The following is a 19,903-nucleotide window of genomic DNA, read 5'->3' as shown; positions in this document are numbered from 1 at the left end:
AGTGCCCTGGCTGGGATTCTAACCAGGGACCCAGTGCTGCAAGGCGAGAGAGCTAACCACTACGCCACCGTGCTGCCCATGTATAATCACCCACTGATCACCCACTGTCACTGATCACCCACCCATCAGGCCCTAATCAACTCCCTGCAGACTCCTTATCACCCCCGGCCCTCAGATCCCCCTCTGATCACCCCCCCCCCCCCCCGCTATTGTTTACCTCTGATCTCCCCTCTGTAAGGCCTGTAAAAAGCCTTCTTTTCACCCCCGATCGCCTCCTGCCAGCCCCCTGGCACTGTCACCCACTCATCAGGCCCTAATCACCCCATGCAGGCTCCTGATCACCCCCCCCCCCCGTCCCCAGATCCCCCTCTGCTCACCCTCCTGCCATTGTTTACCTCTGATCTTCTGTCTGTAAGGCCTGTAACAGCCTTTTATCACCCCCTGATCAACTCCTGTCAGCCCCCTGTCACTGTCACCCACTGATCAGGCCCTAATCATCCCCTATGGGATCCTGATCACCCTCTGAACCCCCCTCTCTGATCACCCCCATTATCCCCCTAATCCCCCCTCCCTGATCACCCCCCTTCTTTCCACCCCCGATTACCCCCCTGTCAATATCCTAATGATCTAAAAACAGTGATCAGTGAAAAATGTCACTGTTTTAGTATCACTAGTATTAACAGTTATGCCAGTCAGATATAATCATGAAGTATATATAGCTGGCAGAGGTTTATACCGATTATAATCTGTAGTTTCTGGAGACTGGAATGTTTTAATTGTTTTTAATTGTACTTAGTTTGTGTATAATAAAGATGTGTTGTTTCATGAAAATACCTAAGTCATTCTGAATGAATATTTGATTAGGGCCCTGATTGGCTTTGCCTTTTTCTTTAGTTGTGTATATGGTAATGTTTCTTATTGCCAATGGGCATACATTTATGTGCACAAGGGTGCACATTACTGATGGTGCTCAAGTTTTGTAGTATGCATTGAGTAAGTTATGATCAGACAGTGGGAGGGAAGAGTTGGTTGGAGTTTGGATAGGGAACAGCAAATAGTGAAAATTAAGTCAAGTGTGTGGCCGTCAGTATGGGTTGCAGTGGTGGGCCAAAGTGTGAGGTCAAAGGAGTTGGTAAGTGAAAGGAACTTGGAGGTGCAGGATGATTTAGTGTTGATGAGGATGTTGAAGTGCCCTATGATGACTGAGGGAATGTTAGTGGACAGGAAAAGAGGAAGCCATGCTGAGAAGTGGTCAAGGAAAAGACTGGTTGGAGCAGGTGGGCGATGGATTACGGCGATTTGAAGGTGAAAGGAGGAGTAGACTCAGATTGAGTGGGCTTCGAAGGATGAGAAGCAGAAAGAAGGGTCAGCAGGGAGGGGTCTGAATGAACAGTTTTGAGAAAGGATGATGCCTACACCACCTCCATGTTTGTTACCAGGTCTCGGTGTGTGGCTGAACTGTAGGCCTCCATATGACAGCGCAACAGGTGAGACAGTGTCTGAGGGGAGTAACCATGTTTCAGTTATTCCAAAAAAGGTGAGGCCATGTGAAATAAAGATGTTGTGGATGTGTTCCAGTTTATTACAAACAGAACGGGCATTCCATAGGGCACCTGCTATGGGAGGGGGATGATTGGGGGTGCGAGATATGTGTATAAGGTTAGTTGGAGGAGAGCTGTGAGGTGTGTGAGGCAGGTGGGGAGGGGAGGTTTGACTGTGGAGAAGCTGTGGCCCAGGGTTAGGTGATATATCACCAGGAGAAGGAGGGAAAGTGTCAGCAAATGAGAGTGAGATTTAAATGTTGACTGGGAATGTTTGTCTCCTCCCTACACCTCCAGAGTTTTCAATAGAGAAAGAAGTTCATAAGAGGCTAAGAAGGGTGAGGAGAGCAGGGAGAGTGAAATTAGTGTGGCGTGTGCTTCAATGGGAGGGTGCATGTAGCTGTGTTGCTTACAGATGTAGGCCAGAAGGCAGAACATGAAAAAGAGCAGGTTAAACATGCTGGGAGTGAAACTGCTTTTTAAAACTATTAATTATTCCTACATTCCTTCCTCTTCCCAAGGTAAGGGAATTCATCCTCCTTCCTCAAACAGCAGTAATATCCTTCAGCTGGCAATCCGTTTTTGCAGACTGTACAAATACTTGAAATGCATTCAGAGGCTGAAATTATATTGACTCCATTGCCTTTCTAAGTAAACCTTAGTAGGCCCCATGCTTCTGCATATCAATGGACTTTTCACACCTCTTGTAGCAGATTCTGAAGGCCAGCATTTGCTTTTGTATACCCCCCACTGATAAACAACAACAATCAAAGGAAGAGCTTACTTAACCCATTCCTTCACAAAGAGCAATGTTAATCTATACAGCCAGCTTCTTACTATCTCTCAGGCCATTGAGAGCTGCATCTCACATTGGAAAAAAACAAGCTAATTTGCTGGAATCTCTAGGGATTTTAAATAAAACGCACAGAGGTAAAAAAGGCGGCCAGGCCCATAAAAAGTGCCACACTCAGTCTCAGTCCAACTTCAGGGACCCAGGTCCATTCAAGGAAAAGAACTTTCCAGCGATCTCCAGTGAGGTTTACTGGAAATCAGAGGCTGAAAGTAGCAGAAGTTACCATGTCCCTAGTCAGAGATGCAGTAACACCCCAGCAGTGAACCCAGTCGCCATTGCTAAACCCCATGCAGTCACCGCATTGCTCTGCAATGCCCGCTCTATAAACAATAAGACAGCCATTATTGCGGACCTTATTCAGACATGCGATTTTTCATGCATCACTGAAACCTGGATTGATGCCAATGCGGGCCCCACACTGGAAGCAACCATCCCATACAATTACTCAGTCCTAAGTGAGGGAAGACGAGACCGCAGAGGAGGGGGTGTAGCAATTTGTGGCAAAACAACTCTGCAGCTCAGGGCCCTGAATGTTGGCTCAACAAAGTCCTTTGAATGTATAGGTGCCCAGATCTCAGCTGGTAAAGGCTTCAAAATTTTAGTGGTTTATCGCCCCCCCGGAGATGCTGACCCTTTCCTACAGGAATTCCCAGAACTTCTGGCCATGCTAACTCTGTCTTATCCGAGATGGATCATCCTTGGTGACTTCAACGTCCGGGCTGATAACACTCAATCACAAGATGCAAATGAACTAATAAATCTCATGGGTGGACTAGGCTTCACACAAGTTGTAAAATCAGCTACCCACAGAGGAGGGCATACGCTAGACTTACTGTTCCACCTCGGAATGGACATTAGTAACATAACAGTAACCCCAGTGGTGTGGTCAGACCATCACATAATACAGTTTACTATTGAACATCACCCTATCAAGCAGCTCCCTAAAGAAACAATCAAAACCCGTCCCCTGAGTAAATTAACACCAGAGAGGATAACTGCCAACCTGGATTTTACAAATCTGCTCCACAGCCAAATGGACCCAAACACTCTAGTAACCCAGTACAACACCACGATATATGCAACACTTGACAGTATTGCCCCATGGCGCACCAAATCAGCAACCAAAAAGCAGAAAGCTAATTGGTTTGACAAAACCATCATGGATCTAAAAAAGAAAGGGCGCAGACTAGAAAGACAGTGGCGTAAATCAGGGACTGAGGAGCACAAATCTAGCCTAGTTCAACACCTCAGACAATACCAACAAGCAATAACCAAGAAAAAATCAGACTTTATCTCGCACAAAATATCTACAGCCAACAACAGAGCTGCTCAACTCTTCCACACAGTGGAATCACTCTGCAATCCTTCCTGCCTAAAAGCCCCAACCACATACTCCAGGGAAAGGTGTGAAGAATTCTCTGCCTTCTTCACAAACAAGGTGTCTACCATCCGTGCCAGCATTACACCAACTACATCAATTGACCACTGGACGTTGCATATACCTACTACCGTACCACCATGGCAAGTCTTTGACACTCTGAGTGTAGAAGATTTTGGAATTCTCATTCAAAGTCTCCGCCCCACTACCTGCGACCTGGATCCTGGCCCAACTGGATCCTTAATGCAGTGCCCAGAGCTGATCAGGCCAGCACTTCACAAAATCACTCAATGCTCCTTGCAAAGTGGACTTTTCCCAGAAGAACTAAAGAAAGCAATCATAAAACCCCTCCTGAAGAAACCATCACTAGATCCTGATTCTGTAACCAACTACAGACCGGTGGCGAACTTACCATTCCTATCAAAAGTTATCGAGAAAGCAGTCGCCAACCAGCTAGAAGCCAGGCTTACAGATAACAACATCTTTGATACTTTTCAGTCAGGATTCAGGAAAAGGCACAGCACTGAAACAGCATTAGTCCGAGTAATGAATGATCTACTTACTGCAAGGGACAAGGGTGATTGCTCAATTCTGATTCTTCTTGACTTGTCAGCAGCATTTGATACTGTGGATCATGAAATTCCTATCCAGCGACTGAAGAATTACTGTGGCCTAAGGGGTACTGTTCTTAGATGGTTTCAGACCTTCCTATCTGGCAGGACACAGCAAGTATGTCTGGGCACACACTACTCTAATCCAGTGCCACTTGCCTATGGAGTTCCACAGGGTTCTGTACTATCACCATTACTCTTTGCAGCCTATATGCTCCCACTGGGCAAAATAATCCAGAACTATGGCCTAGGATACCATTGTTATGCAGATGACACACAACTGTATCTGTCCTTCAAGCCTGGCACCCAAGACCCATCAGCATCCATAAATGCGTGTCTAGTGGATTTACAAAATTGGATGAACACCAGCTGGCTGAGGCTGAACTCTGACAAAACAGAGGTGTTGGTGGTAGGTGGTCCACACATGATGGATAAAGTTCAAAACGCTCACCACCTCAAACTAGCAATTGGGGGAGATACTGTACAGTATAAAGACTCTGTGCGAAACCTTGGGGTGATCCTGGATGGAAATCTAAAACTCAGACAGCAGGTATCAGCTGTCGTCAAGTCTTCCTTCTTCCATCTAAGAAATATAGCGAAAATCAAACACCTTATCCCAGCTGAAGACCTACCTGCCCTGGTTCACGCATTTGTATCCTCCCGCCTAGACTACTGCAACGCCCTGTTCATCGGATCTACAGATAAGGCTCTGCGCCCCTTACAGCTAGTACAGAATGCTGCAGCCAGACTCCTAGCCAATGCCCCCCGCAGCTCACACATCACCCCAGTACTGCAAACTCTTCACTGGTTGCCAGTAAAATGGAGAATCAATTTTAAGATCTGCCTGCTGACATTCAAGGCTCTACACCACATGGGACCCAAATACATAGCGGATCTATTGGAACTTTATGCCCCTTCACGCACCCTCCGCTCTGCCAACAAGATGAAGCTGGTTATTCCCAGGATACGCTTAACATTTGGTGCTCGGGCCTTTTCCTACGCAGCCCCTACTCTATGGAACTCACTTCCACAATCAGTACGAGAGGCTCCTTCTCTGGACAGCTTTAAAAAAAGGCTAAAAACTCACCTCTTTTCCCGAGCCTTTGAGACTGCATAATGCAGGGTCACAGCGCTTTGAGTCCCCAGGGAGAAAAGCGCTATATAAATATTATTGTTATTGTTATTGTTACATTGGGTGTAAGGTGTTAAAGTTGTGGCTGGAGAAGTCTGGAGAAGTTCTGGTGAATTTTGGTAAATTTTGTCGTCTCGATGACACTTTGGACGACATTTCAGATCAGACACTGAGGTCTGACACATCAGTGGCCTGACTGACTGTGAAATTAAACAAATCTGATTGGCTTTTTGTGGCTCCACCCCCTTTCTGAATTTGAACGCCAGTTACCCAGTGACCAACAGTATCAGGTTTGAGGTATCTGCTATTAACAGTGTAAGAATGGCAGCAATTTAAATATTCCCTTGAAAATCAACAGTAAAATTTGATTGGCTGTTGTAGGCTCCACCCGTTTTCCTGAATATTAATCCCAGTCACATATTGACTAACTGTAAAAAGTTTGAGAACCCTGCCATTAACAGTGTAAGAATGGCTGCAGTTTATATTTGACCAATGAAATTTGTTTTTGGCTCTGCCCACTTTTTGTGACCTTGACACACAGTCACTCAATCACCAAGTTTGTGAGCTTTCAGGTTCCTGGCATCAAAAATGTGTGAATGGAAGCAGTTTATCCAGAAAATAAATCTGATTGTAAGAATGGCAGCAGTTTAAATATTCCCCTTGAAAATCAATAGATGAATTTTGATTGGCTGTTGTAGGCTCCACCCACTTTCTTGAATCTTAATCTCATTCACTCAGTGACCAAGTGTGGCAAGTTTGAGAACCCTGCGATTAACAGTGTAAGTATGGCTGCAGTTTACATTTTCCCATTAAACATGAATGGCTGAAATTTGATTGGCTGTTTTATGCTCCGACCACTTTTTCCTGGATTTGTAACCTCGGTCACCAAGTGACCAACTGTGCCAAATGTGGGGACTCTGGCTTGATTATTGTGAGAATGGCAGCCATTTGTTCCATTGACACTTTGTGCTAAATAAAAATATTTTGTCATATACAAGGATTTCGTTATTGAGGTAAGCCACCTCATATTATTTCCTCGGTTTTAAGCTGTTTTTAGATGCTTTTATTTCAACCAGGGCGCCTCTTTACCTCTAATTGCACATAGTTATACCCCCAAACAATCTGTGTTTGAGGGGTGGTGACAGACCACCTGTGGTTGCCCCACAGTGGACACCTGTCCCTACTTTTTCAAAGAGAGCGACCACATCCAGGTCCGGGCTGGGACTACCCCGAGTGGAGTCGGGTGTATGGTCTCCATCTGCTTCCTACGGTTGGTTGCCCTTGCAACCTCCTTTTGTGAGTAGTAGTTTATTGAAATTCCTTTTTTTCAACTGCATACTAGTATATTACGCTATTGGGCTCCCGTATTTGTCTCCAATATTTTTTTCCCTGCAAGGTGCTGAGACACCCCCACTACACTACTCTGTAGAGTGAGCAAGAGACATGCAATAAACAGTGCAGTTTCTAGGCTAAAATGCACCCAGGGCGAGGGTGTAAAAATTGCACCCCCCCCCCCCCCGAGCAAGGTATGGGTGCCCGCAGTATAGGTTAGCCAGGTCTAGTTGCACTTAGTATAGGTCCCCCCCAGTATAGGTAGCCAAGAATAGGTACCCCAGTATAGGTAGCCAGGCATAGGTGAGCCAGTATAGTTGCCCCCGCTATAGGTTAGCCAGGTAGGTGCCTCCAGTATAGGAAGCCAGTATAGTTGCCCCCAGTATAGGTTAGATAGGCAGGCGCCCCCGGTATAAGTTAGATAGGTAGGTGCCCCAGTACAGGTTAGCTAGATGGGTGCCTCTAATATAGGTAGCCAGAATAGTTGCCCCCAGCATAGGTTAGATAGGTAGATGCCCCCAGTATAGGATAGTTAGGTAGGTGCCTGCAATATAGGTAGCCAGTATAGTTGCCATCTGTATAGGCTAGCTAGGTAGGTGCCCCAATACAGGTTAGATAAGTGCCCCAGTATAGGTTAGATAGGTAGCTGCCCCCAGTATAGGTTAGATAGGTAGCTGACCCCCAGTATAGGTTAGATTAGGTAGCTGCTCCCCAGTGTAGGTTAGATAGGTAGCTGCCCCCCAGTATAGGTTAGATTAGGTAGCTGTCCCCCAGTATAGGTTAGATAGGTAGCTGCCCCCCAGTGTAGGTTAGATTAGGTAGGTGCCCCCCAGTATAGGTTAGATAGGTAGCTGCTCCCCAGCGTAGGTTAGATTAGGTAGCTGCCCCCCAGTATAGGTTAGATAGGTAGCTGCCCCCCAGTGTAGGTTAGATAGGTAACTGCCCCCCAGTGTAGGTTAGATTAGGTAGGTGCCCCCCAGTGTATGTTAGATTAGGTAGATGCCCCCCAGTGTAGGTTAGATTAGGTAGGTGCCCCCCATCGTAGGTTAGCTAAGGTAGCTGCCCCCCAGCGTAGGTTAGATTAGGTAGCTGCCCCCCAGTATAGATTAGATAGGTAGCTGCCCCCAAGTGTAGGTTAGATAGGTAGCTGCCGGGTGGAGGGGGCAGAAATGGAGCAAGTTCTAATGTGGGGGACTGTGTCAAGGCTGTGGGGGACTCGGGGAGCAGAAGAAGGAGTTTTATGGCGGAGGAAACCCTCCTCCCTCCCTGCATAGCAGCGGCGGAGGAGACCCGCATCTAGAAGAGCGGCGGCGGCGGCAGGCTGTCATGCTTACTATTAGTGGCTGTATCCTCCAGTTCTTCTTCTGCAGCAGCAAACGGCTCCATGATGTCACTCATCAGCGCCCCCTGCGTCCTCTCCATGGTTACACGCAGAGTCAGGCGCTGTACCCATGGAGAGGACGCAGGGGGCTCTGCTGGGTGACGTCATGGAGCTGCTGCAGAAGAACTGGAGGATACCGCCACTAATAGTAACCGTGACAGCCTGCCGCCGCTGATTTTCTAGATCCGGGTCTCCTCCAGTCAATGCTGCTGGTATGCAGGGAGGGAGGGAGAAAGGGAATGCTCGCCTCTCACAAACGTGCCGCCCGTAGGCACATGCCTAGTTTATTTAATGGTAAATCCGGCCCCGTGCTCCCCCCTCCATTATAGCGCCCCCCTCCCAACAGTGCCCCGGGCGGCGGCACGCCCTGCACGGCCCTAGAAACGGGCCTGGCAATAAATGTCATAAAAAATAAAGTGCAAAAAAAAAAATACAGGTCTGAAATGTCCAGATCTCACAGTGTCATACAAAGTCTAACAGGAAAAGGTGCAGCAAATGGTGGAAACGACCAATAAAGTGCATAGTGTAACAATAGATAGAGGATACATAGTCCAGGTATGAATATGGTGGCATCAGCATCTGAGTGGTTTGGAGTGACGAGGAGCCCCCTCACAACGGCTCCACTAGTATCGCGGGCGTGACCCCGCTTTCTCAAGGAGAGGAAAGGCAATGGTTGCTTTGTATTTTTGAGTGGTGCTACTCTAAAGGGTTTCTTTTCTTCACAAGTACAATATGTCTGTTTCAACCCTAGCACACTCTATCACTCTCACTCTGACATGAATGGGTGAAATCTGATTGGCTGTTTGTAGCTCCGCCCAGGTGTGCAGGGGGATGCGAGACCCCCAGAACATATGATCCCAGGTAGTAAGGGATCTGTATACCAAGTTTCGTTCAAATCGGCCAAGCCATTTTTTGAGTGATGATCGCGGCACACGCACGCACGCACGCACGCACGCACGCACGCACACACACACACACACACACACATACACACATATAGATTTTAAAGTGCTCTTGATAGCCAGTATTGTATATCAGGTTTTGAACAATTTGCTTATTTGCTTATGTTCTTCAATGTTTCTATTATTCTGAATCTACAGGCTGACACAGTGCTGCAAATCTATCTCAAATCCAAACAAGAAATTGAAGTCATGATTCTAAATATGGATAATACTCTGACCCAGAGAGAAAGGGAAAGGCAAGGTAAGTAAGTTACAGTATATATTGTGCTTCATCTACAGAGTCCTTGCACACTAGGGGCTTGATTCACAAATCAGTGCTAACCTACTTAGCACGTCTAAAGTCTTTAGGCGCACTAACCAGGGTGCTAAGTAGGTTAGCACCGGATTTCTCAATCAGATCGCGTGCAAAGTTTTGCACACAAAGTTTTACGCGCGCAAAGTCCTATGCGTGCGCTAAGTCACATAGGCTTTAATGGGCACTTCGCGCGGAGCGCCCTACGCTCTGTGCAGTGCGCGCATAAAGTTTTATGCGTGTAAACTTTTACGCGCATAAAGTTTTGCGCACGAAAAGCTCGTTTAGACGTGCTAAGGGGGTTTTCACAGGCGTGCTAACAGTTAGCACCGCTTTGTGAATCAAGCCCAATATCAGTTGCTGTCAGCAGGGATGCTCGAATACCCCCATTTATTATTCAAGTGGACACAAATTCGGGTTTGTGGAAATCCAGATTAGGTCGTTATCACGACCATGTGAACCAATTTGAATTTGCATTCGCCTCGTGATTAGGTATGGAATCCGGAATCACAAATCGTAATCACGAATGGCCTTTAAATTGCTTCCAAAACTTCTTTTATGGTAAATGATGCATAAAGCATCATGTTTTTTTTCAAAGAAAAACCACAATTAATTATGTGTGGTGGTATAATTTAAACAAAAAAAATATGAAAAACATTTGTTTTCTGTATATGTTTGTTTGTTCTTCTTCACCATCTTCTTCTTTGAATTTTTTCTTCTTTTAATTTTTCTGCCACAGCATAGCTAAATTTGGGGCATAATTGCTAGTGGCGCAAGGCAGCAGCACCTTAGTCTGTGGACCCTGGCGGTGGGAGCACAGACAGGAGAAGGTTAAATGCAGCAGGAGGAGGAGTAGTAGTAACGTGTGGCAGCAGGCAATGTAATTAATAGGCCATGGCACCTAGTGGTGGTACCATGGCTCAAATTAAGCAGCAGGAGGATCCAGACAGCAGTCATGAAGCCCACATTGTGTCCAACACACAACTGGGACAGCACAGTTTTCAACCCAGACACCTCAGAATTTTTTTTATTTTTTACAACAATAAAGTAGCTATTGTAGTGGCGTAATAGCTAGTGGTGCATGGCAGCAGAGCATAATTCTGTGGACTCTGGCGGTGGAAACACAGACAGGAGGTTAAAGCAGCAGCAGGAGGAGGAGTAACATGTGGCAGCAGACAATATAGCAGGCCATGGCACCTAGCGGTGGTACCCCGGCTGAAATTAAGCAGCAGGAGGCTCCAGACAGTGGTCGTGAAGCCCACATTGTGTCCAATACACAACTGGGACAGCACAGTTTTCAACCCAGACACCTCATTTTTTTTACAACAATAAAGTAGCTATTTTATGGCAGCAGAGCATAATTCTGTGCACCTTGGCAGTGGGAGCACAGACAGGAGGTAAAAGCAGCAGCAGCAAAAGGAGGAGTAGTAACCAGTGGTGCTCATCCAATATTCGGGGAAAGAGAGAGATATTTTTTAATAAAAAAACATGATGCTACATGCCTCATTTACCCTAAAAAAAAATTAAAAGCAATTTAAAGCCCATTTCCAGTTTTTTTCCCGGATATCCGAATCCGGGCGGATATCTGGGATACTGGGTTCGGATATCCAATTCAGATTTGGATTCCAAAATTTCAAACTCGGATATCCAATTCGGATCAGATATCTGGGTATCCAGATCAGAATTCAATACGGATTTTGAAAAGGGGTATCCGAGCAGCACCTAGCAATGGTACCACGGCTGAAATTAAGCAGCAAGAGGTTCCAGACAGCAGTTGTGAAGTAGTGGCATAATAGCTAGTGGCGCATGGCAGCAGAGCATAATTCTGTGGACCCTGGCGGTGGGAGCACAGACAGGGGATAAAATCAGCAGCAGCACGAGGAAGACGAGGAGGAGTAGTAACGTGTGGCAGCAGGCAATATAATAGGCCATGACACTTAGTGGTCATACCACAGCACAAACAAAAATAAACAACCGTGAGGTTCCAGGAAGTGGTCGTACAGCCGCATTAGGGTTCTCCACACAACTCGGATGGCACAGTTTGCATCCCAGACTGCTCAGAATTTTTTTTTTTTTTTACACAAGAACAGTAGTAGCTATTTTGATGGTGTAATAGCTAGTGGCTGCAGAGCATGATTGAGTGTACCCTGGCAGTGGGAACAAAGACAGCAGGAGGTTAAATACAGCAGCAGCAGGAGGAGTAACATACTGTACATGGCAGCATAGGCCATGGCACCTAGTGGTGGTACCACAGCACCTAGAAAAAAAACAGGCCAAATTAGCATGATGAGACTGAAGGTTGGTGTTCTGAAGAGATTCCCAGCCACCTCATGTCCCCCTCTCGCTGACAACAGGGGCCAGGAACATGCCTTCAATCCAGGCCTGGTTGATCTTCAGGAAGGTGAGTCTGTCCACAGACTCTGGGGAGAGACAAGAGTGCTTCTTCGTGACCACGTCACCGGCCGCACTGAAGCACCTCTCGGAAAGCACGCTGGAAGGGGGGCAAGACAGGACTTCCAGGGCGTACTGCGCCAGCCCCCTCCAGATCTCCAAGCGCTTGACCCAGTACTCCATGGGGTCCACAGGGTCCTTAGTGTCGAGGCCGCTGAAAGACCCCATGTAGTCTGCCACCATCCAGGTCAGGCGCTGGCTCTGAATTCGAGAGAAGGATGCTGCTGCAGGCACCTCTTCTCTCGGCAGCTCTACCGTCGTATAGAGTGCCTTAGTCAGAGACAGCAGGTCTCCTGGGTGCCTGCTGCTGCTGGCTGTAGGCACCAGCTGCTGTGCTGGCTGGACAGGGACAGAGGAGTGGAAGGCTGGGGGAAGGCATTTATCTATATATATAAAATCGTGTGTGTGTGTGTGTGCGTGTGTGTGTGTGCGTGTGTGTGTGTGTGTGTGTGTGTGTGTGTGTGTGTGTGTGTGTGTGTGTGTGTGTGTGTGTGTGTGTGTGTGTGTGTGTGTGTGTGTGTGTGTGTGCCGCCGCAATCACTTGAAAACAGCTTGACCGATTTGAATGAAACTTGGTATACAGATCCCTCACTACCTGGGATGATATGTTCTGGGGTCTCGTGGCCCTCCTGCACACCTGGGCGGAGCTACAAACACCCAATCAGATTGCACCCTTTCATGTCTATGGAAAAAATGTAAAAGGCTGCCATTCTCACAGTAATCAAGCCAGAGTCCCCACACTTGGCACAGTTAGTCACTTGGTGACTGAAGTTACAAATCCAGGAAAAGTGGGCGGAGCATAAAACAGCCAATCAAATTACAGCCATTCATTTTTAATGGGAAAATGTAAACTGCTGCCATTCTTACACTGTTAATCGCAGGGTTCTCAAACTTGGCACACCTGGTAACTGGGTGACTGAGATTAAGATTCAGGAAAGTGGGTGGGGCCTCCAATAGCCAATTAAAATTCACAGTTTTTTAAGGGGAATATTTAAACTGCTGCCATTCTTACACTGTTAATGGCAGAGGCTTCAAACTTGCTACAGTCGTTCATTGGGTGACTAGGGTTCAAATTCACTAAAGGGGTGGGGCCACAAACAGCCAATAAGATTTCCTTGGTGGATAAACTGCTTCCATTCACACATTTTTGTTGCCAGGAACCTGAAAGCTCACAAACTTGGTCATTGAGTGACTCTGTGTCAAGGTTTCAAAAAGTGGGTGGAGCCGAAAAAATTTCAATAGGAAAATATAAACTGCAGCCATTCTTACATTGTTAATGGCAGGGTTGTCAAACTTTGCACAGTTGGTCACTGGGTGACTGGTATTAATATTCAGGAAAATGGGTGGAGTCTACAACAGCCAATCAAAATTCACCTGTTGATTTTCAAGGGGAATATTTAAATTGCTGCCATTCTTGCACTGTTAATAGCAGATTCCTCAAACCTGGTACAGTTCGTCACTGGGTAACTCGGGGTTCAAATAGAGAAAGGGGGTGGAACCACAAACAGCAAATCAGATTTGTTTAATTTTAATGGGAATATACAAATTGATACCAAGGACCTCAAAGCTCATAAACTTGGTAATTGACTGATTGGATGTCAAGGTTAGAAAAGGTGGCAACAACTACATTTTTTACATGGGACATTATAAACTGCAACCATTCCTACACTGTTAATGGCAGTGTTCTCAAACTTGGCACAGTTGGTCACTGGGGGACTAGGATTGATTGATTTTCAAGGGAAATATTTACATTGCTTGCTGCCATTCATACACTTTTAATGGCAGAGGCCACAATTCTGGTACAGTCAGTCACTGGGAGACTGGGGTTTAAATTCTAAAAAGGGGGCAGGCCACAAACAGCCAATTAGATTTGTTTAATTTCAATGGGAAATTTCAACTTATTGATGCCAAGGAGTTCATAAACTTGGTCATTGAGTGACTGTATGTCAAGGTTAGAAATAGTGGGCGGAGCCAAAAACAACAAACTTTTTACATGGGAAAATATAAACTGCAGCCATACACTGTTAATGGCAGGGTTCTCAAACTTGACACAGTTGGTCACTGGATAACAGGGATTAATACTCATGAAAGTGCGTGGAGCCTACAACAGCCAATCAAAACTCACCTATTGATTTTCAAGGGGAATATGGAAACTGCTGCCATTCTTACACTGTTAATGGCAGAGGCCTCAAATCTGCTACGGTCGGTCATTAAGTGACTGGGGTTCAAATTCACTAATGGGGAGGAGCCACAAACAGCCAATCAGATTTCTTTGCTGGATAAAATGCTTCCATTCACACCATTTTGATGTCAGGAACCCGAAAGCTCAAAACTTGGTCATTGTGTGTCAAGATTACAAAAAGTGGGTGGAGTCAAAAACAGATTTCCCTGGGAAAATGTAAACAGCAGCCATTCTTACACCGTTAATGGTAGGTTTCTCAAACTTTGCACAGTTGGTTACTGGGTGACTGGGATTAATATTGAGAAAAGTGGGTTGAGCCTAAAAAAGCCGATCAATATTCACCTGTTGTTTTTCAAGGGGAATATTGAAATTGCTGCCATTCTTGCACTGTTAATGGCAGAGGCTTCGAACCTGGTACAGTTGGTTATTGGGTCACTGGGGTTCAAATTCAGAAAAAGTGGCAGAGCCACAGCCAATCAGATTTGTTTCATTTCACTGGGAAAATACAAATTATTAATGCAGAGCCGGGACAAGGTCCTCCGGCACCCAAGGCTGAGACACCAAAGTGCGCCCCTCCATCCCTCTCACCCCAGCTGTCACACGCTAATTGCTAATAGACTAAGAGGCACCCCAGGGCGCCAACACCTTAATCTCTAGTTATCTGGCTTGTAGTCACTTCCATGTATCTCCTTTTCTTATTTCTTTCTGCTTCAAACACAATATGGAATGATAGCTGAATGAATTGTGCGCCCCCTCCTACACTGCGCCCTGAGGCTGGAGCCTCTCCAGGCTATGGCTCGGCCCGGCCCTGAATTAATGTCAAGGACCCCAAAGCTCACAAAATTGGTCATTGAATGACTGTGTGTCCAGGTTACAAAAAAGTGGGCGGAGCCAAAAACAAATTTTACTGGGAAAATATAAACTGCAGCCATTTTTACTCTGTAAATGGCAGGGTTCTCAAACTTTGCCCAGATGATCACTGGGTGACTGAGATTAATATTCAGGGAAGTGGGTGGAGCCTATAATAGCCAATCAAAATGCATTTGTTGATTTTCAAGGGAATATCTGAATTGCTGTCATTTTTACACTGTTAATAGCAGATGTCTCAAACCTGCTACAGTTGGCCATTGGTTGACTGGGGTTCAAATGCTGGAGAGGGGCAGAGCCACAAACAGCCTATCTGATTTGTTTGATTTCTATGGGAATATACAAAATATTGATGCCAAAGACCCCAAAGCTCACAAACTTGATCATTAAGTGTTTGTGTGTTAGGGTTAGAAAAAGTGGATGGAGCCGACACCAGGCAAATACATACCCGGGCAACGCCGGGTCATCAGCTAGTATTAATATACAGTGATGTGAAAAACTATTTGTCCCCTTCATGATTTCTTATTCTTTTGCATGTGTGTCACATTTAAATGTTTCTGCTCATCAAAAACGTTAACTATTAGTCAAAAATAACATAATTGAACACAAAATGCAGTTTTAAATGATGGTTTTTATTATTTAGTGAGAAAAAAAACTCCAAATCTACATGGCCCTGTGTGAAAAAGTGATTGCCCCCCTTGCTAAAAAATAACTTAACTGTGGTTTATCACACCTGAGTTCAATTTCTGTAGTCACCCCCAGGCCTGATTACTGCCTCACATGTTTCAATCAAGAAATCACTTAAATAGGAGCTATCTGACACAGAGAAGTAGACCAAAAGCACCAGAAAAGCTAGACATCATGCCAAGATCCAAAGAAATTCAGGAACAAATGAGAACAAAAGTAATTGAGATCTATCAGTCTGGTAAAGGTTACAAAGCCATTTCTAAAGCTTTGGGACTCCAGCGAACCACAGTGAGAGCCATTATCCACAAATAGCAAAAACATGGAAAAGTGATGAACCTTCCCAGGAGTGGCCGGCCGACCAATATTACCCCAAGAGCGCAGAGAAAACTCATCCGAGAGGCCACAAAAGACCCCAGGACAACATCTAAAAAACTGCAGGCCTCACTTGCCTCAATTAAGGTCAGTGTTCACGACTCCACCATAAGAAAGAGACTGGGCAAAAACGGCCTGCATGGCAGATATCCAAGGCGCAAACCACTTTTAAGCAAAAAGAACATTAAGGCTCGTCTAAATTTTGCTAAAAAACATCTCAATGATTGCCAAGACTTTTGGGAAAATACCTTGTGGACCGACGAGACAAAAGTTGAACTTTTTGGAAGGTGCGTGTCCCGTTACATCTGGCGTAGAAGTAACACAGCATTTCAGCAAAAGAACATCATACCAACAGTAAAATATGGTGGTGGTAGTGTGATGGCCTGGGGTTGTTTTGCTGCTTCAGGACCTGGAAGGCTTGCTGTGATAGATGGAACCATGAATTCTACTGTCTACCAAAAAATCCTGAAGGAGAATGTCCGGCCATCTGTTTGTCAACTCAAGCTGAAGCGATCTTGGGTGCTGCAGCAGGACAATGACCCAAAACACACCAGCAAATCCACCTCTGAATGGCTGAAGAAAAACAAAATGAAGACTTTGGAGTGGCCTAGTCAAAGTCCTGACCTGAATCCTATTGAGATGTTGTGGCATGACCTTAAAAAGGCGGTTCATGCTAGAAAACCCTCAAATAAAGCTGAATTACAACAATTCTGCAAAGATGAGTGGGCCAAAATTCCTCCAGAGCGCTGTAAAAGACTCATTGCAAGTTATCGCAAACGCTCGATTGCAGTTATTGCTGCTAAGGGTGGCCCAACCAGTTATTAGGTTCAGGGGGCAATTTCTTTTTCACACAGGGCCATGTAGGTTTTGAGGTTTTTTTCTCACTAAATAATAAAAAACATCATTTAAAACTGCATTTTGTGTTCAATTATGTTATCTTTGGCTAATAGTTAACGGTTTTTGATGAGCAGAAACATTTAAGTGTGACAAACATGCAAAAGAACAAGAAATCAGGAAGGGGGCAAATAGTTTTTCACACCACTGTATTTTCTTGCGAAGTTGATGATGATGTTTTGGAAAATGTTAATATGAAACAGATAGATTAAGGGGTCCAGTGAAAAATGGCGCCGATTAAAAAATGGTGTCCCCTTCTGCCCGATATTTGTTTAAGACGATATTTATCGTTTTAAAGGTTAAAATAGTGCAGACCTTTTGAACGAAATTTATCGTTTTAAAACTTGTTTTTTTTTTGTCCTGACTGAACGATATTTATCGTTTAACCTCTTTGCCGTTCTAAAAAATCCGGCAAGGAGGCAGCGCCGCACTTTTTTAAAAAATTTTTTTTAAATCATGTAGTGAGCCCAGGGCTCGCTACATGATAGCCGCTGAGCGGCGGCATCCCCCCACCCACTCCGATCGCCTTCGGCGATCAGAGTATGCAGGAAATCCCGTTGAGAACGGGATTTCCTGCAGGGCTTCCCCGGCGACCCATACCATGGACCATGTGGGCTGGTACAGCTCAGGGTGCAAAGCCCCAGTCGGCCGGGGCTCCGCATTCTGGCTATCCCAGCCTGCATGGGAGAGAAGGGGTTACAGAGGCTCGGGAGGGGGGACCCCACGTCATTTTTTAAAAAAAAATTCCCACACTCAGAACATAACACAAAAATGTACATTTAAAAAAAAATAAATACAATTGTTTAATTTTTTTTAAATATTGTTTTCCAGTATCTTTTTTAACATACCCTGCAAATTTGGTGTTGCTAGGATTTAAGGGGACTTTGCTATTAACTGCTAAAGTCGGCGGGAATGGTTTCCCGCAGAAATGTCATTACGCGATTTAAATAGATACTTTTTCTTTTTGAACATTTAAAAATCGATTTTCTCAAAAACTATAAGGTCTTTTTGAAAAAAATGTTTTCTTCTTGTTCCCACTGTTCTTCTTAACATTCCCTACACATTTGGTGTTTCTGGCATTTAAAGGGGCTTTGCTATTAACCGCTAAAGTTGGCGGGCGTTTAATTTTCCCACAGTCAGAAGAAGAATATTCAAAATCGATTTTCTCAAAAACTATAAGGTCTTTTTGAAAAAAAATTTTTTTCACTTGTTCACAATTTTTTAATTAACATTCCCTGCAAATTTGGTGTTTTTAGCGTTTAAGGGGGCTTTGCTATTAAACATTAAAGTCGGCGGGCAGACATTTTCCAAATGTCAGCAAAGCAGGGCTTAAAACGATAAATATCGTTCAGTCAGGATAAAAAAACCCCAAGTTTTAAAACGATACATTTCGTTCAAAAGGACGGCGCCATTTTTTAACTTTTAAAATGATAAATATCGTTTTATATTGTAAGTCAATGGTGCGCTGTTTTTATCTATCGGCGCTGGGCGCCATTTTTAACTGATACGAAATTAAGTCCCAGATGTTGATTTGACTGTCCAACTGCACATGACTGCAAAATGTTCATCCATTACCAATTTCTTATTGTTTTTGCCAGAGGAAAACACCAGAGAAATTTTGAGACAAAAGGAAGAAAGATTGCAACGAGAGAAATATGCCAAGGAAACGCAACATTTGCAGCACGTGAACTCCTTTCTTGAGACCTCTGTACAACAGATAAAGCAGAACATGGAAGAAGAGCGTAGAGCAATGGACAAAAAATTAGAAGAACTCATTAAAAAGAAAGAGCAGGTAATATTAATGAACTGGTTAATATGTGCCAAATTAATAATTTTTGCCCTTTTAAGTAAGGTCCATTTCAAACTCCCTAGACTAGTCCTTCTAAAATTCCACGAATGATGACATGAGAAGCTGTGACGCTGGGCTTGAAGTGCGCAACAGAACATACAAATAATCGAGGTCAGATTGTTAGCTGAGGACATACACAGCAAGCCAGAAATGTGCGGTACAGAAGGACTAATGTAGGGCTAGGTCAATGAACAGGCTTGGATCATACACAGGTATTCAGATGGCTACAGTACAAAGGGTTGAGACAAGTGCTAAGTCAATAAACAGGCCAAAGTCATACACATAGAATCAGATGGCTGACGTACAATTTAAGTATGAGACAGAGTCGAATAGGCTTGCCGAGGTCTATAACAGGTATCAGATGACTGTAGTACAAAGGGATGTGACTTTAATCAAAGTGGAGGGCACGCCGGGTCATACACAGAAAACAATCAGAATAATTACAATATATATATTACACAGTACTAGACTGACTAGAGTACATATATATTGCGGTGTGCGCAATATATGAAATGTAGCTTTCAAACAACTATCTCACTAGGATAAGGACCAAGAACCAGCGAACTGATTAGTATCGAGGCTGATGAGCAAGTGAATACCCTGGCCTTAAGTACCCAAGAGGCAGAGCAAAAGCCCACCCCCTGAATTGACAGCACCTCCTGCAAAAAAGTGTCAGCGGATGACATCACAGCTGACACCCCATCAGACACGCCTCCTCAGCCTATAAAGGCTGCTCTGCCCCGCGCGTGTCCATCTGGACATACTGCGCACGCGCGCTGATCCACCGCCGCAGGGGTGCTGGGGATGCTACTAGAGGACGGCAGAGCGGGATTCCCACTATGTGAGGGAGTACCACCGGAGACGCCGCAGGAGACGTTGCGGGACTCACCACACGAAGGTAAGATTGTTACATTACCCCCCCTCCCCGAGGAATGGTCTCCGAACACTCTCTACCAGGTCTATCAGGGTGTTCAAGATGAAATTGGTGCACCAACTGGTCAGCATGAACTTGACGTGCGGGGACCCAGCATCTCTCCTCGGGGTTATATCCTTTCCAATCCACTAAGTACTGTAAGGAATTACGGATCTTTCGAGAGTCGAGAATTCTCTCTACTTCAT

The 19,903-nt window shown here is 45.1% G+C and overlaps 1 protein-coding gene across 1 annotated transcript in view; it reads left to right on the top strand.

Moving 5' to 3' along the window:
* The window catches only part of LOC137525969 (guanylate-binding protein 1-like), an 88,577-nt gene extending 69,734 nt beyond the window's left edge, over positions 1-18,843 (top strand). The window contains exons 8-10 of the mRNA XM_068247180.1: positions 9,329-9,431; positions 18,534-18,727; positions 18,808-18,843. Coding sequence (XP_068103281.1) covers positions 9,329-9,431; positions 18,534-18,727; positions 18,808-18,843 — 333 coding nt within the window. The remainder of the gene's footprint in view (positions 1-9,328; positions 9,432-18,533; positions 18,728-18,807) is intronic.
* The last annotated feature ends 1,060 nt before the right edge of the window (positions 18,844-19,903 follow it).

The sequence above is a fragment of the Hyperolius riggenbachi genome, chromosome 7 (assembly GCF_040937935.1).
Source record: "Hyperolius riggenbachi isolate aHypRig1 chromosome 7, aHypRig1.pri, whole genome shotgun sequence".
In the NCBI taxonomy this organism is placed as follows: Eukaryota; Metazoa; Chordata; class Amphibia; order Anura; family Hyperoliidae; genus Hyperolius; species Hyperolius riggenbachi.
The sequence above is the reverse complement of the archived record's forward strand: the minus strand, read 5'-3'. Positions and strand labels throughout refer to the sequence as shown.